At 38.9% G+C, this 25,778-nt stretch overlaps 2 protein-coding genes across 4 annotated transcripts in view; one reads left to right on the top strand and one right to left on the bottom strand.

The window, feature by feature from the left end:
- Positions 1-22,942, top strand: part of tet2 (tet methylcytosine dioxygenase 2) — a 37,040-nt gene extending 14,098 nt beyond the window's left edge. The window contains exons 2-10 of the mRNA XM_062026823.1: positions 9,148-11,921; positions 12,023-12,113; positions 12,186-12,279; positions 12,381-12,589; positions 12,744-12,894; positions 12,986-13,075; positions 13,166-13,303; positions 16,336-16,690; positions 16,789-22,942. Coding sequence (XP_061882807.1) covers positions 9,191-11,921; positions 12,023-12,113; positions 12,186-12,279; positions 12,381-12,589; positions 12,744-12,894; positions 12,986-13,075; positions 13,166-13,303; positions 16,336-16,690; positions 16,789-18,152 — 5,223 coding nt within the window. The 5' untranslated portion in view covers positions 9,148-9,190 and the 3' untranslated portion in view covers positions 18,153-22,942. The remainder of the gene's footprint in view (positions 1-9,147; positions 11,922-12,022; positions 12,114-12,185; positions 12,280-12,380; positions 12,590-12,743; positions 12,895-12,985; positions 13,076-13,165; positions 13,304-16,335; positions 16,691-16,788) is intronic.
- Positions 19,968-25,778, bottom strand: part of ppa2 (inorganic pyrophosphatase 2) — a 19,981-nt gene continuing 14,170 nt past the window's right edge. For 2 of the 3 annotated variants that reach the window (XM_062026830.1, XM_062026831.1), the window contains exons 8-12: positions 22,675-22,802; positions 22,514-22,599; positions 22,364-22,433; positions 22,245-22,284; positions 19,992-22,172 (exon numbers count right to left, since the gene is read on the bottom strand). In XM_062026830.1, the coding sequence (XP_061882814.1) occupies positions 22,150-22,172; positions 22,245-22,284; positions 22,364-22,433; positions 22,514-22,599; positions 22,675-22,802 (347 nt within the window). In that variant the 3' untranslated portion in view covers positions 19,992-22,149. Of the gene's footprint in view, positions 22,173-22,244; positions 22,285-22,363; positions 22,434-22,504; positions 22,600-22,674; positions 22,803-25,778 lie in introns of all 3 variants that reach the window. The other variant, XR_009821861.1, reaches the window with a different exon arrangement.

The raw sequence follows: 25,778 nt of genomic DNA, 5'->3' as shown, positions 1-25,778 counted from the left end.
ATGCTAACGATGCTAGCTTAATTACATTACGTACAAATATGCATGAAAACCCTTCTACATCACACATGGGACAGTTTCGTAAGTGACAATAGTTTTAGTTATGTTGTAAAACTTACAAACATTGCTTGGAGTGATGAAGAATTCATACGAGTAGGAACGCTATGGACGTCCAAAAGATAGTGCCATAGCACAGCAAATAACACCTTTTCAGTGTCTGTTGAAAACTATTTCAATTCAAAACATTATAGCCGTTAGCAAAGAAAAATTCATAAATTAGCCGCATCGTTTTATAAGCCGCAGGGTTCAAAGCATAGGAAAAAATTAACGGCTTATATTCCAGAATTTACAGTAAATATATTGAACATTTCCTTTATCATTAGAGAAAGTAGTAATTGGTATTCATTGAACATAGGAAATTAAATGTAATTGTTGTGATACTTATTTAATTACTTTTTGAGCATGTTGAAGTGTGTAACTGTAAACATGAAATGTACTCCAATGTAATGTAACCTTGTATGCCTGTTGGAAATAAACCAAAATCATTACCTTAGAGAAACAGACAACAGGCAAGAAATTGGAAAAAATACAGAAATCTTGGCCAAACGCGCTATTTATTTGGGATAACGCTATCATGTTTCATTAATTTCATTTCAATTATGGATTTCTACTCCACAATATTTATTTTGACGACTGAAAAGATAGTAACTGTAGATAGAGCAGCCTTTTGTTCCCTAATAACTGCTGAGGGTATCATATGTTCATACCAACAGTAACTGACTCTGTGAGGTCCACTGTGAAGCAACAGTGTGCCATGTGACACAAATCACAAGTGTGAGCGGCCTGACCAAGTAAATTGGCGAGATGTGCAGTATGAATGATCATCTGTCCTTGCATGCCTGACTAGCAGTTGACTATCAATAAGCACAAAGGGTGACAACAGTTCTCTGTGAACTGTGACTGAGTTTGTACTCTTAAGCTGTCAAACAACTGACTTTCCTTCAAATTCTTAACACTGTGTAGACCTTATGAGCCTTGGTTTTTGTTACTAAAGTGTCATGCTACACTGTCAATCATCACATACTGTAGGTCATATTATTTAAAACCCAAGCAAAAATGTGTACAGCAACTGTTTGGAGGAATCATAGCTATATATGCGTGGCCATCTGGTTCAACTTGCTAATGGAATAAGGGGTAATGTGTGGAGATAAAGTTTGCATTGTCAGCTGGAATGCCAAGTTGTGCAAACGTTGTGTGGTTTGTAGTCCATCTCTATATTTAGGGGAGGGATACAAAGGGGTCATATTATGATTGTCTTCCCTTGTGGTCTGCAAAACATGTAATGGTGGTGATTTGGTCCAAATTTTGAATATATTTTGTTTTACAGTCTATCTTCAAGCTGCTTTTTGACTGTCTCTTCAGAATGCGACACTTTTGGAGCGGCCTTATGCCAAAGCCCTCCTCCAGGCCAAGCCACCTTTGACATCTCCGCCTCATTAGCCATGTTGTAGTTTTTAGTGCCTCCATATCCATTAGAAATATACGCTACAGCGCAAGATTTTAGAATGTATACTGGTGCTCGTTTGTGTTTTTTTAGGTTTTATATGATTTGGGTTCGCTTGTTCCATTCTACGTTGTCGCTAAATTACACGTCTGCGTTTTACCTCCGGATACCATTAAAGAAACCTTGACTACAAATACAAGTTAAACTGCTCCACAAAAGAGGATGGATAAAATAAGGAACTTATTGACTACATCTTTAAACTACAACTGGTAACAAATGTTGAATGTGCACAAAGGTCTTCAGATAAACCTCTACTATACAGGTATATGGAGACATCTACTGACGTTACTAAGGCAAAATACGTTACCAAAGTCTTAAATTACCAACGGCTTGTTTGGAGCAAGTTTGGAAAAAGGGAATATTGTTCAATAAATATCTGCGCCATGTCTCCATAGTTTGATTCACAATTTTCTGGATTTATGGGTATCCCAAATACACAAAAACAGGTAACAACAGGTAAACAAAATGTTGGTTTTGCATAATAGAGGCACTTTTAACGGGTCATATTATGATTTTTTATTTTCTACATTTAAAACACTTCCTTGTGGTCTACATAACATGTATTAGTGGTTCGTTGATCAAAATGTTGCATGGATTATGTTTTACAGACCGTTTTCAAGTTGCTTTCTGACCATCTCTTTCTGAATGCACCATTTTTTGGGCGATCTTATTTCTGTGACTCCACTTCGATGGCGGGATGAGAATCAGAACCTCAGAGTTCGAGTCCATGGTTCTTGCTTGGAAAAGGGTGCAGTGCTATTTCAGGGTTGAGAAGATTTTACCCCAAATGGAGGAGTTCAATTACCTTGTAGTCTTGTGTCAACGAGTGAGGGAAGAGTGGATCATGAGATTGACAGGCGGATCGGTGTGGTGTCTGAAGTGATGCAGAACCTGTATCGATCCGTCGTGGTGAAGAAATAGCTGAGTCGGAAAGCAAAGCTATCAATTTACCCGTTGATCTATGTTCCTATCCTCAGCTATAGTCATGAGCTTTGGGTTGTGACTGAAAGGACAAGATCATGAATACATCCGGCCAAAATGGGTGGCAGCTCTACCATAGAATAGGGTGAGAAGCTCCATCATTCAGGACGAGCTGAGAGTAAAGCAGCTGCTCCTCCACATCGAGAGGAACCAGAAGAGGTGGTTCAGGCATCTTGTCGGGATGCCCCTCGAACGCCTCCATGCGGAGGTGTTTAGATAGATAGATAAATAGTACTTTATTGATTCCTTCAGGAGAGTTCCCTCAGGAAAATTAAAAGAGGGGACATCTGACTGGTAGGAGGCCACGGGGAAGACCCAGGACACGTTGGCGATACTCTGTCTCACAGCTGCCGGGGAACGCCTAGGGATCACCCCGGAGAAGCTGGAAAAAGTGGCTGAGGAGAGGGAAGTGTGAGCTTCTTTGCTTAGGCTGCTGCCCCGCGACCTGACCTTGAATAAGCCGAAGAAGATGGGTGGATGGCACTTCGAGGGGGTCTTTTCCAGGCCATCTTTGTTGTAGTTTTTAGTGCTTCTATAGCTACTGAGAGATATCAGTTAGTTCAATACACTAATTTGTATTAGAAATGGCAACAATGGCGGATGCATGTGCATGTATGATGCAGTCTGCCCCACAACATGAGGATCACACAAAAGAAGGAGCCTTTTAACCACACCGCGTACTACAATGGCGGACGTGCGCAAGGCACACTGCGTACATTTACACTATATATAGATAATCCAGTGACATTTTTTTCCAACCCTCACAGGTTGAGCAAATTCTAAATGGCTCATTTGGCAGAAGTAAGAAGGAAGGCAAGATTGCTTCATAAATATTTTCGCAAGGTTTGGTTTAAAATTTTTGAGACTTTTGCAGATCCCAATTACACAACAGCAGGTACCAATAGGTAAGAAAAGTGGGTTTTGCATAATAGGGCCCCTTTAAAAAAACTACCAATAAGATTACCTAATTTCATCTGCAGAAGTTATTTAGGATGTGATTACACTGGCACACAAGATAAGATATACTCATGCCATAGAACGTATTCAAATATAGAATGTTGTCGGCCAAATGTGCACTCACTTTAAAGTATAGTAAAATGTCCTGCATAAACATTTAGCATATTATTGGACTATGCCCAAAAGGAGCATGAAGACTTGACAAGTGTTTGATTAATCATGTTGCTTTGAAACGCCAAGAATTTTCTTCAGCAGAAGTGCTCTTTAGCATTATGCTGCCAAGGTCTCAACCTGAATGATAGGGACTGGCGTCTCCGAGCAGCTGTTGTGAGGGGTGAATGTCACATACGGCTGCCAAGTCAAGGCAAATAGCATCAACTATGGACACTCATATTTCACTGTATCTGTTAGGGAAAAACCAAAACAGAGTGTGTCTCGAATAATACACTGTTATTGATGTGCATGATGTATTAAAATACTTTATTTGAATAATGACTAACAGATCAGATTATTGTGTTCCCTCCTAAATAGTTATACAGGATGATACAATGGATGGAAATTGTTTTATTTTTTTTAACAAGCTTTATAAATGCATAAATATTTTAATTCAAACATGGTATAACAATTATCTGATTAATACTGATATTGCATTATTTCCCAAAAGCGATCACGCAGCGTCCAAGACTCCAACCCTTACTTTGAAGGCTTTAGGCACTAAAGTAACTGACTATTAAGTAAAACTAAACCTTACTATATAGAGGCTACAATCAGTCCCATTTTCAATAACAGCTAGGTTATAACTGCATTAGCCACAGTAGATCGCAGGTTCACTTGGAGGGAAGCAGATAAATGATAAATAAAACACCGCAATATGTTGTGTAGTTACATGACAAGAGAGAGGAGGTACAAAAAACAGTGCTAAAGACAAAGGTACTGACTTCTGGAGTAAAACAGCCTATTACAAGCCAAGAAAGTTGAACAATTTCACTTAGTTAATATTTCTTTGTGAAAAACATCTGAATCAAAGTTAACTTCCTACAGGCACCTGATTTTATCATTACTATGTCACTAAATTACTTTAAAGTTCTACTCTATGACAACACAATGATCACCCTGATTCCAATCAATATACCGTAATAAAAAAATCAAAAAGGTGTTTCCACCAAACCATATAATACTAAACATGTATTTAAGTAAACTGTCAAAGCAAAAAGTCAGTGAGACATACTGTATTTGTGGGTGTATTGCCAGGGTACTTTAGTATGTATGTGTGCAAAAAGGCCCTCGTTCAGCTGGGATCGCTGGCTTTGTCCTAGGTTCACAAAGATTATTATTTTTTTGGTTGTCAGAGTGGGTGTACCCAACTGTGACAAGCTGCATGGTTCCTCTCGGTACTTTGTAAACCCTGGAGTGTCCCACAGGAATGGAGCTGCACTCAATGCAGCCCAGTGTTTACCTCTTGATTTTAGTAGCTGATTTACAGAGCACCAGACAAAACAAAACAAAGGGAGTCACCTGGGGTTGGGAAGTGGCAGTCATCCAAATACTTAATTTTTAGTGTTATCTAGATCCATCTATATATCTATCACACACACACACACACACATATATATATATATATATATATATATATATATATATATATATATATATATATATATATATATATATATATATATATATATATATATATATATATATATATATATATATATACATATATATATATATATATATACATACATTTATACACACACACACACGCATATATATATATATATATATATATATATATATATATATATATATATATATATATATATATATATATATATATATATGTGTGTGTGTGTGTGAATATATATATATATATATATATATATATACATATATATATATATATGATAGATTTACAGATGGATCTAGATAACACTAAAAATTAAGTATTTATATATATATGTGTGTGTGTATATATTTATATACATGTATAATGTATATATACATACACATACATATATAAACACATACATACATATATATATGTATATATATATATATATATATGTATGTGTATATATATGTATGTATATATATATACATACATACACATATATATATACATACATATATATATACACACACACACACACGTGTATGTATATGTATATATATATACACATACATACGTGTATATATATGTATGTATATATATATATATATATATATATATGTGTATATATATGTATGTATATATATATATATACATACATACACATATATATATATACATACATATATATACACATACATATACACACACACACACATGTGTATGTATATGTATATATGTGTGTATATATATATACACATACATACACATATATATGTATGTATATATATATATATATATATATATATATATATACACATACATACACATATATATGTATGTATAGAGAGAGAGAGAGAGAGAGAGAGAAAGAGAAAGAGAGAGAGAGAGAGAGAAAGAGAGAGAGAGAGAGAGAGAGAGAGAGAGAGAGAGAGAGAGAGAGAGAGAGAGAGAGAGAGAGAGAGAGAGAGAGAGAGAGAGAGAGAGAATTTATTGAAAGGACTAGTTGGTACAATCCCAGACTAAACTCAATAAGTAAATGCCTTTAAGTTAATGTCAATGGTTGTGAATTTTAAAATTATTCATTATTGCATCGAGTCTATTAAAAAGCATTTGACCTGCAGTCTTTGTTTTGGCTACGCTGCTTCCCCTCCCACCTGCAAACAGTCGGCTGAATGCTATGTTATGTCAGCAAGGAACACACTGCTTGGCTTGTTAGTGGGAAATCAAACATTCATTTTGGGACACTATAGGACTACTGAAGTCATACGAGAGCAAGTGACAGAGTGGAACAATTCTATGAGCTCACATTTACATTTTCTCAGACATGTATTTTATATGTTGTCAAACCAGGTCGTATATAACTGTTACAAACGTAAATTAAGTCAAATCTCATCCAACATATTCTAAACATTTTAAGTGGGATTAAGGTCTGGAGCAGGGGTGGGCAAACTTTTTGGCTCAGGGGCCACATTGGCTTTTGAAATTTGACAGACGGGCCGGGGCGAGCACATGATGCATTTTAAAGCATATCATATCTGATGGAACGAAGAGCAGTGTTGTTGATCACCCTAGTATCAGTTTTGTTGTGGAAATTCTCAAAACAGATATTTGCTCAATTCTGTTTTTATATTTGGCGGGCCGGATTAAAGGGTTCAACGGGCTGGATGTGGCCCGCGGGCCGTAGTTTGCTCACCCCTGTTCTGGAGCCTACACACCTTGTGTTACTTGAACCACTCCTTCAAAAGTTTAAGCCATATGAATATTGGCATGATTATAGTGAACATAAAATTAACCTGTGCCTTGACCAAGAAATTAAGTCTTGAAAAATAACTTTTATAGTGTATGGTGGTGGTTATCGTATGGTATTCTTATGTAAATTATTGTTAGTTGTTTTTGCTTTAACATGTGTTTTGGAATAAACCATTCCTTTAAAGATCGCAGTTGTGCGGGAATATAAGATGTAAAGGCTTTCAGATGTGATTCTGTCAGCCAATAATGGAGCTAGAATAATACAGAATGAAGAATTTTCCAGTAATACGGTACTACCTTAATCACCGTCCCTGTGCCTTCTCCATTGCTGCACCCACCTTCTGAAACTCTCTCCACACGTCTGCACTTCAGGACCCTACAACCATCAAAAATCTCACCTCTTCATCATCATCATCAGTTTGTCAGTCCACTGCTGGACGAAAGTCTCAGCATGGTTCTGCCATAGTGAACGATCTCTAGCTGCTCCCTGCCACTGCACTGTTCCCCAATATTTGTCTATTTCATCTCACCATCTCACTCTTTGTCTTCCTCTATTTCTGCTCCCATCCATGGGTCTCCATGATGTCATTAGGGAAGTCCATCTATTATCTGTTCTCCTACTGATATGTCCAGCCCACTTCCACTTACTTAATTTGATAGTTCTCATAACGTCTTGGACTTGCGTTTGTTTTCTCACCCATTTGTTTGTTTTTCTGTCTTTATATGTGATTCCGAGCATATTTCTTTCCATGTTGTGTTGTGCTGCTGCTATTTTCTTTTCCATTTTATTTGACAATGCCCAGGTTTCAGCTCCATATGTCATGGTTGGTAACACGCATTGATTAAATACCTTTCTTTTTAGGCTCACCTCTTCAGAATGATTTAAATACTCAATACGTAATTCCGTATTTTTTTCTACTGTGTATCATGTTTATATAACCTTATAGTCTTTTAAAAATATATATATTTATGTTGTTAAAGTTTTTGATCATCTTTTAAAAGCGTAATATACAGGTAAATACAATTATAATATTATTATTATTATTATTACCAGTCAGTGTTTAAGGGGACCTGTGATGATTTTAATCTACATTTAAGCACCTTTTTGTGGTCAAGGTAATGTCTGTATGTTTTGGATCTGCTTTAGTGTAAATTTTGCTTTACAGTCACATTTATAAACCGTTTTTTTGAGTCTGTCTCCAAAATGTTAATTTCAGGAGGCATTTCCAGATTGTAAATGAAACCACACTTACCCTTTCCAAAAGTATCATAATTCACAATTTGAAAATATACAGTCTGGGCTTACCTGCTTAGGCAGCTGCCCTGCGACCCGACCCCGAATAAGCAGAAGGAGATGGATGGATGAAAATATACACTGTTTAAATATATATTTTAAAGTCACCCCTATTTTGTATATATTTTGTATATGAAAATAAACATAATCATAAACAATAGATTTACCCAGTCACAACAGTAGGTACACCTACACACTTTTTGATTGACCTGCGTAAAAACAAGCTGCTTTAAGCAGAATTTATGTCACTGCATGTTGCATGTTGGTGTTATGCGCATACCACAATTAGATGAAAATAATACTTTATCCTACCTTGCTTAAGTTTCCTCGAGGAGCCCCACCCTCTCTGGCTAAGCGCTTGACTTAAAGACGATCTATTATGCCAGACCAAATGTTCTTACCTATTGGTACCTGTGTTTGTGTATTTAGGATCTGCATAAGTCCTGGAAAATTGAAATTAAATATTGAAGGGATTGCAGAGATACTTTTTAAAATAATCTTTCCTTTTTTCATACTTCCTCCAAACGAGCCGTTTGAAATTTGCCCCATTTGACACCTTTTTCCCAATTGTGACATCAGTGGATATCTCCACATAGGGTAGAATTTTACCCAAAGAGCCTTGCGCGAGTCCGCCATTGAAGTCCGACGTTGCAGTCAATAAGGGTCACTTTGGGTGGAATATAGCTGCACCGAATTATGATGACAAGCTGCGCTACATACAGTATATATACATGTATGTAGTATAACATAATAGCATAGCATAATAATTATTATTGCACAGTAGTAAAACTAATTAAAACCATACATAGACAAAGCCTGAACTACACAGACTAAATACAGCCACCAGGAAAATGTTCTATATTATGTACTGTATGTATATTAAATGTGAACAACAATGAAGCGGTCTACTTTGCACATTTACCACTGATTGAATATGAAAAAACAAAAACAAATCCAGGTGACTAAATGTCTATTTTGAATGTTTTTCTTTAGGACACACAGAGGGCAGCCTGTGAATGGACTCTGAGCAGGCCAGATGGAAACGGACCAGACCAGACATGAGACGGAAGAAAGTCTGACATTAAAACAATTTGGGACACACCACAACATCTCCAACAAACTGCAGAATGGAGGCTCATTTTCAGAAGGAGACTCTCTGCAAAACACTGACAACACAAACTGGAACAATCACAAGCCCAACACAGTTGCCAACTCCATGAAGAGACCAAACGAAAACTGCAATGACTCTGAATCCGTGCAAGGGCTGTTGGATCATGGATCCTTTATAATGAATGGAGTGTTGATGAATGGAGAGCAATTACTCACTGAACCGTCGTTCCAGCCCAGCCAGCCCAAGAAATTTAGAGCAGATTCAGAGATTGCTGAATTAAAAAACAAAACTGAATTTCAATGCAGTGCTCAGTCAGAGACAAAATTAGGGAACAGGAACTGTACAATTGTTAATGGAGATGTTTACCATCTGCCAAGAAATAAGCATGCTTTAATCTCTAATGGTGCTGTCCTGACGACTACTACAATAGAAAGCACACCAGGTGATCTTTTAGAGAAAACTTTGTCTCAATATTATCCTGAGCAGGTATCAATTGCACCACAGAGATCTGGTCCACAAGATGCTATGAAAAGTTCTCTCACAAAAAAACTGCCTGGTGAGGATATTATACCTCCTGCTTTGACCCCAGAGTTTCCAAATTCAGCTCAAATGCTTAACTCACAAACACGGAAACCTGCGGTATCTGGTACTCTGGAGGGAGGCAACAATTACAACTCTGTTAACTATATAGTAAATGGATATGCAAACCATCATGAAACCGTTTACCAGCAGAAAAAACAACCGCCTCAACAACTGTCACCATCTAGCCACCAAGGATCTCTTCATCAACTCCCTGGCATGGCCCCCCCACCAAATACTGCCAACTCATTGCAACAACATAAAAATGGCCCACAGTGCTTTCCAAACAACACAAATCCTCAACGTACATATGAAAATGGAAGCCACACTTTTGATCACAAAGAGCATAATACTCACCCCCAGGGAACTAAGGCAGTATTGGACAAATATGGACCATCAAACTTTGAGATACAGAACATTGTGCAGTATGAGGAACCTGAGTCTGGTCATGCTCAACAGTTTGGGATTCAACCCAAGAATTTTCAGCGGACTCCAGGACACACACATGGAGCTGATAACATAGGTATGATGGGACCCATTATACAGCAGCCAAATCAGGCTGGATTAGAAAATAGCCTGGATAACACATCCCAGCAGACAGAGAATTTCATGTGTTCAAATCTCCATCAGGGAAATTGGATGGAACAGAACCCTTTACAGCAGCAAACACATGTTCTGTCATCCTTGGCAAAGCAGGAAAACAGGGACTTCTCTATCAAGCCTTTGCCAGAGCAACAGAAAGCTAACCTTCAAGTTCATGGTCAATTTTTGGAGAAAAACCATGTACAAAGGTTTGAGTCACCTGGAATGTTTAAAGAAAACATTCATGGGTCCAACAGCATACAGCAGCAGCAACTCTCAGGCCAAACACACTGTGCTTCAGCCCAAAACAACAATAGTCCTGACTGGCAGCATGGAAGTTCTAAGGTTTCTTTAGTGCAACAGTCTCAACCCCAGATAAAGCATGATCAACAAAATGTGTTGCAAAGCCAGCAGACAAGAGGACATTATCATACACCCATGCAGTCAGAGCACTTACGTGAACACTCTGAAGTGCAGGATGTATTGTCACCTGAGTTTTTCACAACACAACAGCAGCACTGTAATCTTCCACGCCCACTGTCCCACCCAACACAATCTGAAGAACAGCAACTTAAGTCTCCCATTTATCGACCTCACAGTCAGCCTCAGCCAGGTCAGGTTAAACTTAATCAGCAACATAGAAACAACTACTTCAGCTACAATAACACAACAGATGCTCATATACATCATCAAAGCCAGTATTCGCCAAACTCGGGCAACAGTGATTTCAGGCATTTTCAACCGCAGAGACCGAGTAATCAAATAGACTTACCACAAACGTCTACACAGTCACAGCCTCTATCTCCACAATTTTCATTAAACCAACAGACATCAACACATATGTATCCCAAAGCTGAACTCCAGCTAAACCCATGTTCCCAGGTCCAAAGGGGATCTCAGCTTCCTCTGGCATCTGGCCTATCTCTGTCAGACTTTCAAAAGCATGCTGCCCTGCGTAATCATCTGTTACAAAGGCAAGAGAGACAGGGCCCTCTCTATTGCGCTCAAAGCACTAATGATATTAAACCCAGCCTGAAAAATGTAAAAATTGACAATGGACCTGGATTTCACATGCCTGGCTCGCAGGAGCAAATGGGTGGATTGCAAATCAAGCAGGAGAAACATCAGTCCTTATGTGACAATAATAAGAAGCAAGACAACATCCTGGCCTCCATGGAACAAAGTCTAAAACAGTACCATCTTTCCCCTGTGTTTGAGAATAAATCTTTTGTCATCAATTCAAATAAAGTCAAGGTAGAATCTTCCGGACCTGTGACAATACTGTCAACCAACACTGACATGTGTAAAATGGAAGCACCTGGAGCTGTCACCTCCAGTCCAACTTTTAAAAAAACACCCGAATCCACACCCAAAAAAGAACAACTCTTACAGAGGTTTATGGATTCCCCAATGAAGCTGTTGGATACCCCAATAAAAAGTCTCCTGGATATGCCTATGAAAACACAATATGACATTGCATCATGCCACTGTGTTGGTGAGTCATCCAGCCATCCATCCATTTTCTACCGCTTAATATTGGTTATATTACTGATAAAGTGGTGTAAACATATTAAAAAAAAACATTCCTTTATTTAGAACAAATCAGCGAAAAAGATGAAGGCCCGTACTATACTCACTTGGGTTCTGCACCTACGGTTGCTGGTATACGGGAGATGATGGAAAAAAGGTAAACAACACTTTTATAGTTAAACTATGTTGGATGAATACAAGCACATTGATATCGCTTTTTCAATTAAAGGTCTAGTTACAATGGTCGAGCCATTAGGATAGAGAAAGTGGTGTACACAGGCAAGGAAGGCAAAAGTACACAGGGGTGCCCTATCGCAAAATGGGTAGGCACTATTTCTGCTGTTTATTTTAATAAGGTTACTCGAGAAAGCACATTTCTTAACATATCTGTATACAAACAAATATTTTGTGCATCACGCTTCAGGTGATCCGCCGAGCCAGTGTAGAAGAAAAGCTACTGGTGTTGGTTCGAGAACGCACTGGCCACAAATGTGACACAGCCTGCATAATCGTTGCGATCCTGGTCTGGGAGGGCATCCAACCCAGCCTGGCTGACAAACTCTACCTCGAGCTAAGCGATACTCTAACTAGGCATGGAGCTCTCACCCAGAGACGGTGCGCTCTTAATGAAGAGTAAGTAAAAGGAGAATCCTCCAAAACACTCATTTCCTGCCGTGTACCTGCAATAACATTAGTGACAATTGCATATTTGTCTGCCCAACATGTTTCCTATATTACTTGTATGTAATCAATAGATAGGCCCCCTAAACTATTTCCTTTTTTGAAGGAGGACTTGCGCATGTCAGGGATTAAATCCAGATGCCTGTGGGGCATCGTTCTCTTTTGGCTGCTCGTGGAGCATGTACTACAACGGCTGCAAATTTGCAAGGAGTAAAATTCCAAGAAAATTTAAACTACTAGGAGACGACGTGAGAGAGGTATTTCTTTCTAATATATTCATAATGGAAATTGTGTTAAGCTTTTTAGTTTTGTTTTATAATGGCAATCATGTCAAATACTGTTTTTTAGGAAGAAAGGCTAGAGCAAAACCTTCAGAATCTGGCCACCTTACTGGGACCCTTGTACAAAAATATGGCACCTGAAGCTTATGGAAACCAGGTGAGGACATTTGGACACAATAGCCTACATGTCTGTCAACAAAGATACATCTAAATGAACTAATTGTTACTTTTATTAATTTAAAAACAGGTGGAACATGAACACAGAGCCCCTGACTGTCGTCTGGGTAAAAAGGAGGGACGTCCCTTCTCTGGGGTGACAGCTTGTCTAGACTTCTGTGCTCATGCTCACAGAGACCTTCACAACATGCTTGGAGGCAGCACTGTCGTAAGTAGCACATACCTTTTGTAGATGTGTTTCATTTGACACACTAAACATACATGCAAAACTTAAAGGGGACTTTTGATGATTGTAATCTACATTTACCACACAGATCTAGATAATGTGTCTTGGGTATGCTTTGGTGTAAATTTGGGGCACATTTTGCTCCACAGTCACATTGATAACCTACTTTCTGAATATGTCTACCTACAAACAGCGTGGAGCAGACCTGGGCATTCTGCGGCCCGCGGGCCACATCCGGCCCTTTGTGCGTCCCTGTCCTGCCCGCGTGAGGCTAATCATAAATTACAAAATACATTTAAAAAAGTATCTATGTCGAGTGTGCAATACAAGGGTGCTGCTTTTGTTTTGAAAAGCGTTATTTGTATTACTTCCGTGTGGACTTATGCGCGTGCGTGAATGTGAGTGAATGTGAACAGCTGCAATCACAAATTACAAAATAAAGTTGAAATAACATCTATGTCGTGCGCGCAATACAACTGTGCTGCTTTTATTTTGAAAAGTGTTATTTATGGGCGTATGTCCGTGTGTAACCTGTGAGTGAAGGTACACAGCGACAAGTGATGCACGGTTTACACCCGAGACGCTAAAAAGAGAAAAGTTGATGACGAATGCCGTGTTTTCAACAAGACATGGACTGCCAAGCAACGTTCCCTCTAAGATGCGCGCCTGCGCAATTGCGCACTGCTCTAGCGTCCTCTGCCCACAGCAAATATATGCCGCGCACCAAATCAAATCCCATCTGAATTGTAAACAAAATAAACACATTAATTCTGCGTAATTTTGCAATGCAACTTTGAGTGACAGTGACAACAAGCGGCTCTAACAGTGTTCGTCAACACCGTTCAATTGAACACCGTTCAATTATTGTAACGTCTATCGTGATGCTTCGAGGCCAGGAATTATATCGATCACTTTATTGAGCAAAACTGTATGTATTCGGCCATAACCACACCAAAAACATGAGTAAAACACTTCTATCTCGAAAAACTAGTCATTTTCTGCCGTACAAACCAGGCCAAAACCAACTTGTCATCTGTCACCAACACACATACCACTAAACCACTGGTGCGTTTATGGCCACACAAAAAGTCAGACAACTCAAACACCACACAAAGTTACACTATGACTCCTCAGTCATACGTGTGCTTATTTTACTGTCATTTATTATTAATGTTAATTTATTTATATTAATCATGGAATGCTGTTACTAGAGAAAGTTACAGGAATGCACACTTCATCCTATGCTTACATTTCATTGTGCAACATGAGGATGTTTAAGGGGAACTAAATATAATCTCTGAAAGGGGTACAAATGATTTCCAAAGCAATGCTTTTGGTATAAAGTTAAGTTAGGTTAAATGAAAGTATTATTATTATTAATTATTATTATTATTATTATTATAATTATTATTATTTATCTTACGGTATATATCAAAAATAATATTGAGCAAAATTTAATTGAAATATTGTCGATGTGGCCCTCCAGCAGTGCTCGGGTTGCTCATGCGGCCCCCGGTAAAAAATTAATTGCCCACCCCTGGTGTGGAGGCTCTCCATTTGGATTAAAAGGAAACCTTCCACATCCCACCCCTTGCAAAAGAATCAGAATGTATCTTTTGAAAATGTATAGTTAATTGTAGAGTAACATTACACTTTTTTTTCTTCAGTCATGGTTGTTTTTTAACAGTGAGTCAAAATTAGGTAAACCTTGTGTGACCTGCAATTCCACTCTAGGGACGGCGTGGCGAAGTTGGTAGAGTGGCAGTGGCAGCAATCGGAGGGTTGCTGGTTACTGGGGTTCAATCCCCACCTTCTACCATCCTAGTCACGTCCGTTGTGTCCTTGGGCAAGACACTTCACCCTTTCTCCTGATGGGTGCTGGTTAGCGCCTTGCATGGCAGCTCCCTCCATCAGTGTGTGAATGTGTGTGTGAATGGGTGAATGTGGAAATACTGTCAAAGCGCTTTGAGTACCTTGAAGGTAGAAAAGCGCTATACAAGTATAACCCATTTATAATTTATTTTATTTTTTTAAAATCTGTAGTTAGCAGAATTTATCTCACTGCACGTCAGTGTTATGTGCACATTCCACATCCATCCATCCATTTTCTACCGCTTATTCCCTTCGGGGTTGCGGGGGGCGCTGGAGCCTATCTCAGCTACAATCGGGCGGAAGGCAGGGTACACCCTGTACAAGTCGCCACCTCATCGCAGGGCCAACACAGATAGACAGACAACATTCACACTCACATTCACACACTAGGGCCAATTTAGTGTTGCCAATCAACCTATCCCCAGGTGCATGTCTTCATCCATCCATCCATCCATTTTCTACCGCTTATTCCCTTCGGGGTCGCGGGGGGCGCTGGAGCCTATCTCAGCTACAATCGGGCGGAAGGCGGGGTACACCCTGGACAAGTCGCCACCTCATCGCATGGCCAACACAGATAGACAGACAACATTCACACTCACATTCACACACTAGGGCCAATTTAGTGTTGCCAATCAACCTATCCCCAGGTGCATGTCTTCAATTAGATGAAAATAATACTATATGCTATGATTCTTACCTTATTTTGTGAAGTCTTTCGTTCCTAAAACCAAGTAGTTATGCTCAATTGTGGCATCTTTTTCAGAGTTTAGAAGCTAATACAGCTTTGAACTATGTTGACAAAACAGTAGCGTGTAAAATATAGCAGATTCTAGAATGCCTACACAAGTACGTCCGTCAATGTGTGACCTCACAAATTGCCTATTGGAAAAACATAAATAAAAGACTGCAAAACACAGCGTTCAGAGGCTTTCAAAACTGCATGCAAGCTCACACTCAAATGCATGAACTTTATGCTTTGACGCTTTGGCATTGTTTAACAAGAATAGCCAACATTATAACAACATTTATGAGTCAGAAAAAAGGAAAATTAAAATAGGTCCCCTTTAATACCCTACCATGAATGTGCCAACACATTTTTGTATGACATCCCCATGAAGCAGCTGACTCATTCTGTTTCCCAGGTGTGCACATTAACAAGGGAAGACAACCGGGAGATTGGAAGGATACCAGAGGATGAGCAGCTCCACGTTTTGCCACTGTATAAGGCTTCCAACACAGATGAATTTGGCAGTGAGGAGGGTCAACAAGAAAAAATTAAGTCAGGTGCTATCGAAGTCCTCAGTGCCTTCCGCCGCCAGGTGCGCATGCTTGCAGAGCCCGCCAAGTCCTGCCGCCAAAAGAAGTTGGATGCTAAGAAGGCAGCTGCTGTTAAGAATGCCATGCTGGACAACGCTCATGATAAGGCAGAGAAAGTTACCCCATCCAAGTCAAAAGTGATGACTTGTGAAAACATCAGTCAAAGCACTCATATGGCAGGTAAAAACAGTTGTGCTTGGGTCACACATTAAAAAAAAAACAATTTTTTAGAGGGCACGCTTCTACAGTAAGTTTGAATCTGCTTTCATTTTTCTTAGGTTTTATTCCAGGTGCTATTGGAGCCTCCCAGCATCCAATTCAACCAACACATCCCTTTGGAAACCATCCCCGGCAATTGCAGCAACAACAGCACGAAAACATACTTACCTCCTTTCCGGGTGCAGCAAATGCTGCCAGATACCCAAGGTTCCCTAGCCACCAAGGATCTTTCGCAAGCACTTCAAAGCTAGGGAGCATATTTCCACCTCAACTGTCAACACCAGCAAGCCCTTACCCTGCCCCAATCCATGCACCAACTTCATACATCGATGGATCTAATCGTTCGTACGTTGGTTATCAATGTAATGGAGGAATGCCTCTTGACAACTACCATTCATACTATGCTTCAAACCAAAAGCACCTCGACATGTATCAACAGCAACAACAACAAGCCTTTTACTCAGAGCAGCAGTATACAGTACATCCACGTTTTGAGGTCAATTATCCACCAAATTTTGGTGATCCAGGTTTACAAATCAATGGTTATAATGCCTGCAGCATGAGGCCAGTTCACCCCATGAGAGCCTTCAGCCCCTGTGGTCCTAATGGAGCCACAGACCCACATTTTATGGACCCCCTCTCAAGAGCGCCCTCTGTCCATGGAGGTCTTAACTACACTGCTGCTGGAAGCAACAGCAATCAGTTTGGAAGATCCCCAAATCCATATCTCTCACAAAGTCCCCAAATGTTCCACCCAGGCCAACAACCATTCCATATGCAAATTAAGCAAGAAATCAGTATTGCTAGCCCAAAGATGCTTGGTGCTCAATTAACTGGTGTGGGTTTAAACCCTGAAACACAGACAGGACTGGGTAGCCACATGCTATCAGGTATTAAGCAAGAACCCGGAACCCCCCAGACACCCACAACCCCACAAAAGCCAGAAATGTGGTCAGACAATGAGCACAACTTCTTGGACCCTGACATCGGTGGGGTGGCCGTGGCACCTACACACGGCTCAGTCCTCATTGAGTGTGCAAAACGGGAGCTCCATGCCACAACCCCGCTTAAAAACCCAGATCGTCACCACCCCACACGCATCTCCTTGGTGTTTTACCAGCACAAAAACTTGAATGAGGCAAAGCATGGACTCGTTCTGTGGGAGGCAAAGATGGCAGAAAAAGCTCGAGAAAAAGAGGAAGATGCAGAGAGAAACGGTGGTGAGGGGACACCAAGCAAAAGCCACAAGAAAGGGACAAAGCGTGAGCATCCAGAGTCATTGGAATCCCTTGGGGAGCCCCCTTATAAGCGTTTTATACAGGCACTCATTGAAGGATCCTCATCATGCACAACCAACACTTACGTCAGTACATCCCCGTATGCCTTCACTAAGGTCACAGGACCTTATAGTCACTTTGCATAAAAGACCATCAAGAAAAAATGAAGGTGCTTTATTTATGACAAGGACCACATGCAGCACTGGTCTCAAAAACACTCCTAACCTGTTCAGGTCTTTTATCTTTTTGACAACTGAGCTTTACATGTTGACCCTTGTAAGGATGTATTTATTCTTGTTTTGCAATTATTGCAGATACACACTGTTCAACCATCTGGTGCTCTCAATCTTACATGCAGGACTTTTTTTTTTTTTTTTACTGGAAACAAAGTTTAATCTTTGGTGGCTTTATTTTTCCTAAAAGTTTTTGAAAGACTTAAACTTGGCATGCAATGCCAATTTTAAAAACAGCAACACAACATTTAAGGTGCTAAGTCTGTGTCTTTTTTCATATTCAAATGACATGATACCATGATTGAGACTAACTGTAGATGGCATGAAAAAGGAAATGCTATAACTGGGAAATAATTTGTAAAATCATGAGCCTCAAAATGGTATGAGGCGAGTGTGTTATGAGCACTTCTTGATTACAACAATTGAATGTATTGGTATATAGGTGATGACATTTACCTTTTTCTTGAATTTAGCGCAATTTCTAAATATCCCCGAAAAAATCAAAATAATTGCTTAATTTTAAATATTATTTTGTTGGTGCTTCTTTGGCCTAAAAATTACATGTATTAAATACACGAGCCATTCAAATTGTGTATTTTTAACATTTTAAAATGAGGAAAATGATCTGAGTTTTACTGTCTGCAAATGTTCCTTTTATAAGGTTCATTGAACTACCCTGAATTGTGAAAATTACGTGTAGTTTTTTTTGTCTGTGGTGCTTAGTTGATGTGCTTTTATTACACTGAGGTGCATGAGACAGGGTAAGCTTGGTGTCAATTTCATAGGGCAGCTGGCTTGCTGTGGGTTCTTTAATTATTGCAATCTAACTGTAAGATACAGGTAAGACATGTACAGTAACTTAAATTCCCTTTTTGGAAATACTGCTATAAATTGTGATTGTTGTAAAGAAAACTAAAAGCCTAATTCCTTGTAAATATTTGTTTCAATAGATTTGATTTCATTAGGTGCTATTCAGCCTGTTAAAAAGTACAATGTGAGACTTTAGGCAGTGAGAAGGCTTTTACAATAATGTACAGTACCAACATGGCATATACCTCAAAACCAGTTTGGGCAATAGGAAAACATATCATTCTTTTGTTTAAATATTTTTTTTCTAAATTGTTGGTTACAGTCTAACTGCATACGACCTACAAAGGCGGAGAAGTTAATTTCCTACTTTCTTACCTGCTCAGCAAGTATTACTTGAACTTGAGTTTTTAATGTTACTGTATAATCAGGGACATTTAAAAAAAATAGTTTTGCTTGCATTTATTATGTTTTTTTTCATTCAGGGACATGCAATTGCATTGTGTCCTAATACAACTTTTCTCAAATACGTCACACAAAATAATGTGGGGTGAGGTAGAGGAAAAAGTGTTTTTTCACATTTATTTTAACCCTTTTTAGCTAGTAAAACTGTGTTTTCTAAACGAAACACAAAGTATATGCACTGATGTGACTAAAGGGAAAGTATGCTTATGACTATATTAAGGGCGATGTATTTGCTTTTGCTATGAGGCAAGACCAAGGCAGTGATTATCGTTTTTGTGCCTGTGTATAAGTTCAATTTATTTATAACCACTAAGGAATTGTATGATTTTTCTCTTTAATTTTTAATTAATGTGATATATAATGGAATGACTGTAATGTTATTTGTAATAATAATTCACCCACTCTTCTTTAACAAATTTTTTTTCTGAAAGCACTTCAAATTTTTTCATGAAAAAAAATTGTTTATGTAATAAAGTACAACATGTTTTATTTAAAAATGGGTGTAAATGTGTTTCAGAAACATAAAAAAATGTCACAATATACAGTGCATAGCAAGGTTTTACATTTCAGGACAACCTTCTAGTAAAGTCAAACTGGGCTATAAAGTAACTAAGTAAAGTAAACCAACATACTTAAACATGTTTTAAATATCCGTTTTGGCCCTTTTTAATGTTATCTAAATGGACACAGTCACATTTTCCAGGAAGTCTTTGTAAATAATACAGTCACTGTCGACACAAAGTTTAATGTCAAAGAATATTATTAGCTCTAATATTGAATGAATTTTTATATTTTTTGGACTGTTGGTTTTGTATAGTCCACAATATTGATGATTCTTTGTACAGAGCCCAGCTACAGTAGCAGGTGAGGTTGAAAATAAGAGCAGGATACAAATAAAAGTAGAGACATACTTGAAAACGCTTTTGAATCAGCATTACTTGAATAACTTTTTGGGAATAATATGAGTACTGCTTGTTCAAGCGAACAGTTCATACAAGGCACGCAGACACAAAAGGTTGAAAAAAAGTCAAACATTTTGCTGTTTTTATTTCTGAATGGACTCCCCTTGTTGTCCTGAAGTTTGGTATGCTCCCAAAAAATGAACTAAGCATAGGTATTATACTGTACGCATTGTAATGTACTGAATGCAGTTTATTGGAAAGCTGGTATTAATATATCATTCCTGATATTGCCAAGATATGGGTGTTTTATCTTTTTTTCAATAAATTTATATTTATTTAAAGCTACTTGACTTGTATAAAAATCAGTGCTGCCTGTGTTTTAAATATAATCCTAGTTTTGAATGTGTTTGTGTGTGTATGATCCTTTAATACTCTAATGCACATGTGTCACATTTACGTCCGCATCCTGTCTTTTACTAAGAAAGCAACAATTGAAATGAAGAGCTTCTGAAAATTCAAGACCCTGTTTTCATGTAACTATTCTTGAAATCAGGGAATGGGGACCCTTTATTCTTTTGTGAAAAAATGCTTATTATAACAGCCTACGAGTACTTGTGGATTAAAAGATTTTAAAAAACGATTAAATGCTCTTGATGAACCGCTTGCAAAGATAATGGTCCCAACAAAAGGAAATGGCATGAAAAACATGACAATGCTAAGACATCTGATTGGATACACATCATAAAGATGACAACATACAGTACAGCCCTACATAACGATGCAAATATTTGCCAAAATGTTACCCCAGTATTCGTATGCGATAGACCCACTACTCGGCGTAACAAACGCCACCTTTTGTGCGCCTATCCTTCTGCAGAATCAATTTACCAAACAAAGAATTCTACGTGATAGTGACTCAGTCTCCGTGCATTTTTAAAATTAAGTATGACTGCCAAAAAAAACCATGGGGAAAAAGAATGTTGCAAATGCCCGAACTTGAATAAAAGTGAGAAACACTATTGAAATCAAGAAATAACTTGTAGTAAAGTACAGAGGATTTATTTTTGCATTGTTTTTGCAAATATTTGTGGGTGACTGGGATGGATTCATTGCATTTATAATATTTGTTATGGAAAAAGTTATTCCAGTTTAGGTACAATTCGGTCTTCGTTTAACCTTTTGGAATGAGGCGGCCTGGCTCAGATGGTAGAGCAACTGCCCAGAATATTGAGGTTCCAGGTAAAAATACAGCTTTCTGCCATCCCTGTCACTGTCGTGTCCTTAGGCAAGACACTTCACCCACCTTACTTCCAGTGCAACCCACACTGGTGCATAAATTTGAATGAATGGTTGATGGTGATCGGAGAGGCCTTTGCTGCAAATTTGCAGCCACGTTTCCATCAATCTACCCCAAAGCAGCTGTGGTTACAAATGTAGCTCAACACCATCATTATGTGAATAATATTAAACAAATTATGGGTTCTCAGTGTCATGCACTTTGAGCACTATATAAATCCAATCCAGAAACAATATTATTGTTATTATTATCAAAGGAATCCAAGGCACTACTATATGCTACATGGAGCGTTATTGTACAACAAACTTATTATACAGGTGTCCACAAATCCTTACCAGACAATTATGTCTTCTCAAAACTAGAGCAAAGTTGATACTGATTGATGGGATGATCCAATTTTATTTTTGTTCGTGTCCATGATGTCTTTAGGTTTTCTCAGTCAGACAAAGTGCCACTTGTCCACTGTAAAAATGCAGACATGAAGTATTAAACATTAAATAAATGTTGTGGATAAGTCAAGCATTATGTACTTGCCTTCTGGAGGAACACACTGACCGCTACTGAGTTCAGGGGTCTGAGGGCGTAAAAGTTTCGAAATGACCAAATATCGCTAATGTACATGTTATTAGAGTAGAATGAAGGCAAAGTCTCACCAATTGGACCACGTATCTGGCTTCTTCTGCTTTGCATTTGAAAGGACTTTCACTGCATGATATATTTTTACTGAACACAAAAATCAAAGGAAAGTCAGTCACATCATTTTCATAGAACACACGTCCTCCATAAGGTCACGCCTATGTTACCATTCAATCCCTCCACTATACGTCTCCTTTTGCACTAGAGCCCTCCAGTGCTCATGTGTGGACTTGATCATCTCAACAGCAAAGTCCTTCAACATTAGGACAAATCAGTTAGAATAGTCCAGAAAAAGGACTCAACGCTACTACACAATGTGTTCTCATACCTTATCTTTGAATTGCGCATTGAATCCAAATTGGTTCTCGGGTTTCCCATCAGGAACTTTGTATTTCCTGAACCAGTCCACAGTGGCCTCTAAATGACCGGGTCGGCTCTTACGGACATCGTCTATGTCTATGAAAAACAGAATGGCAAATGAAGATCAATAGGGACATTTGTTTGTCTTTGCATGAATGGAAATATGTGCTTCTCTGGTTACACTTCAGACTATGTTGAAGAGGTTTATCCTTAATAAAGAACATGAAACAAATGGCAGTGGTCTAAAAATAAAAGTCAAACTAGTCAACAGCTGGATGAATGGTTTTCTTATTCCATGGGTGTCCAAACTTTTTCCATCGAGGTTCAAAAACAAAAATAAAAACAAGGTCACATATTTCTTAGGATCGCCTTTGAATTGGATTAGGGCCCACTTGCTCCGTGGCATCGTTTCCACAAACTTCTGTAGGGTCACTGTTTCTGTCCAAAGTTGGATTACATTTTCACCAAGATCTTTTTATTAATTAAAGATTAAAGTACCAATGATTGTCACACACACACTAGATGTGGTGAAATTTGTCCTCTGCATTTGACCCATCCCCTTGGGGAGCAGTGGGCAGCAGCGGCGCCGCGCCCGGGAATCATTTTGGTGATTTAACCCCCAACTCCAACCCTTGATGCTGAGTGCCAAGCATTGACAGAAGATTCAACAGAGTGTCCAAACTGTCTATGCATTCTTAACCCAGCTGAAGTAGTTTCCTTTTGTTTTCTCATGCTGGATGAGTGCCAACTATTTTACTCTCCTGAAAACAGATTAATGTCTTTCACATGACCACAGCATGGGTTTTTGGACATGGTTGTTGAACAAATGTGATTTTAGTCACTGCATCAGTTATGGTTAAATAACTGAAAGGTATTCACCCATGTAGTGACTATCTAATAGGAGGCTCTTACCTATTTGCTTAGTTTAATCAAGGTTTTTATCATTTTTGTCCCTTGTGCTCCTTTATAATGCTTTGATACATTTCAAAGTTAATTTTAGGATATGCCTCAGTCAAAAAAAAACCAGCTGAAGGCCACCTGGGCCAGACTTTTACACATGTCTAAACTTTAATTTCACATCAGATCGGACCTAGGCAAATTAAAGCCCGTTAGGAATTTTAATACGGCCCGCCGGACATTTCCAAATAATTGTTTTTGACTTTTTAACATCAAAACATTAGCAGCCATTAAAATGTGCAGCGCTGTTTTCAAATTACCTTAAATCTTGAACTATAGAAATATTTCAATGGTTGGAATCTGCGCTTTTAAGTAATATACGAGTTATTATGGTAATCTATATCACAGCATATCAGAGGAGGCACCAAGCAATCACCAAAATGATTCCCGGGCGCGGCGCCGCTGCTGCCCACTGCTCCCCAAGGGGATGGGTCAAATGCAGAGGACAAATTTCACCACACCTAGTGTGTGTGTGACAATCATTGGTACTTTAACTTTAACTTAACTGTGTGGGCAGGGTTTGTTTCCATAGTGTTTACAGAGCAGCCAGCCATAAACAAACGTGTCAGGGACAGACGCGGAAGCAGATTTTACAGCAAAGTTCTACAGAAAAGTGATATATCAGAATGTAGCTCGTTCAGTAAAAAAGTAAAATTCCATTCCGTTTTTAGAAGAAGTGGTATGCAATAACGTTGTTAACATTCTTTCAGACATTGTTGTGAGTTTTTGTACTAGCGTTCCAGAAAAAAGGGACCCAAGCACACATTCTGTACACCAGATATATTGTATATATGTGCTTTGGAGCCCCTTCTTCGAAAGAAAATAATGTTTGCCTTGGTGCCATTCCAACGTAGTAACGCTCCTGCACACACACTGCTACCACTCCCCCTCTTCTCTCTCGCCCACTCACTTACACACGTCACTCACCCCACATACTGCCATTCTTAAAGGAGCACACACATATATGCTACTATCACAACAATCAGTTCACAAGTTGGCCGAATCGGCTGGGAAGCAGATGACCAGCTTTTTTGGCGCTCTAAAAAGAGCAGAGGAGGCAAATAAAGACAGTGTTATTAGCCAGCTGCGGACTGTGTATTACTTGGCCAAAGAGAACCTTCCCTTGTCGAAGTTCCAAAGCCTGATTGAGCTGCAAAAGTCCAATGGTGCCAGCATACCGGCAGCTTATGTCCATCACAAAGCCAGAGCTGAAATGCTAGAGGCATTAAGTGCCACTGTATTAAATGACATTGAAACTAACTTGCGAAATTCTAAGTTTGTTGGCATTATTTGCGATGAAAGTGTAGATGTGGTGTTTTTTAAAGGACTGATGATCTAGATACAGGTGAGAATATCCATCCATCCATTTTCTACCGCTTGTCCCATGTTGTCTGTATATCTGTGTTGGCCCTGCGATGAGGTGGCGACTTGTCCAGGATGTACCCCGCCTTCCGCCCGAATGCAGCTGAGATAGGCTCCAGGTGAGAATAATCAATTAAATTTGTCATATGCATGTATGCCCTGGCAAACGATTATCATCATTTGATGACCGAAGCAAAAAACTTTTTACACTTTTATACTAAAATAAATACAACTACAATTTATTAAAGGCCTACTGAAACCCACTACTACCAACCACGCAGTCTGATAGTTTATATATCAATGATGAAATCTTAACATTGCAACACATGCCAATACGGCCGGGTTAACTTATAAAGTGCAATTTTAAAATTCCCGCCACACTTCCGGTTGAAAAACTCCTTTGGATATGATTTATGCGCGTGACGTCACAAAAGCAACGGAAGTGGTTGTACCCCATTGGACCCGATAGAAAAGCCTCTTGTTTTCTTCGACAAAATTCCACAGTATTCTGGACATCTGTGTTGGTTTATCTTTTGCAATTTGTTTAATGAACAATGGAGACTGCAAAGAAGAACGTTGTAGGTGGGATCGATCGGTGTCTTAGCGGCTAAGTACAATACTGTAATATCTGTGATATTTGCATTAGTGTACTGTGTCTTTAAGGGTTTGGGGAACGCGCATGCGCGAGTGAGTTGGCGGAGAACTTGAGTGTGTGTGAGCGTGAGTTTTGGCTAACAGCAGCTCGTGTATGTG

The sequence above is a fragment of the Entelurus aequoreus genome, linkage group LG18, assembly GCF_033978785.1.
Source record: "Entelurus aequoreus isolate RoL-2023_Sb linkage group LG18, RoL_Eaeq_v1.1, whole genome shotgun sequence".
Classification (NCBI taxonomy): Eukaryota; Metazoa; Chordata; class Actinopteri; order Syngnathiformes; family Syngnathidae; genus Entelurus; species Entelurus aequoreus.
The sequence above is the reverse complement of the archived record's forward strand: the minus strand, read 5'-3'. Positions and strand labels throughout refer to the sequence as shown.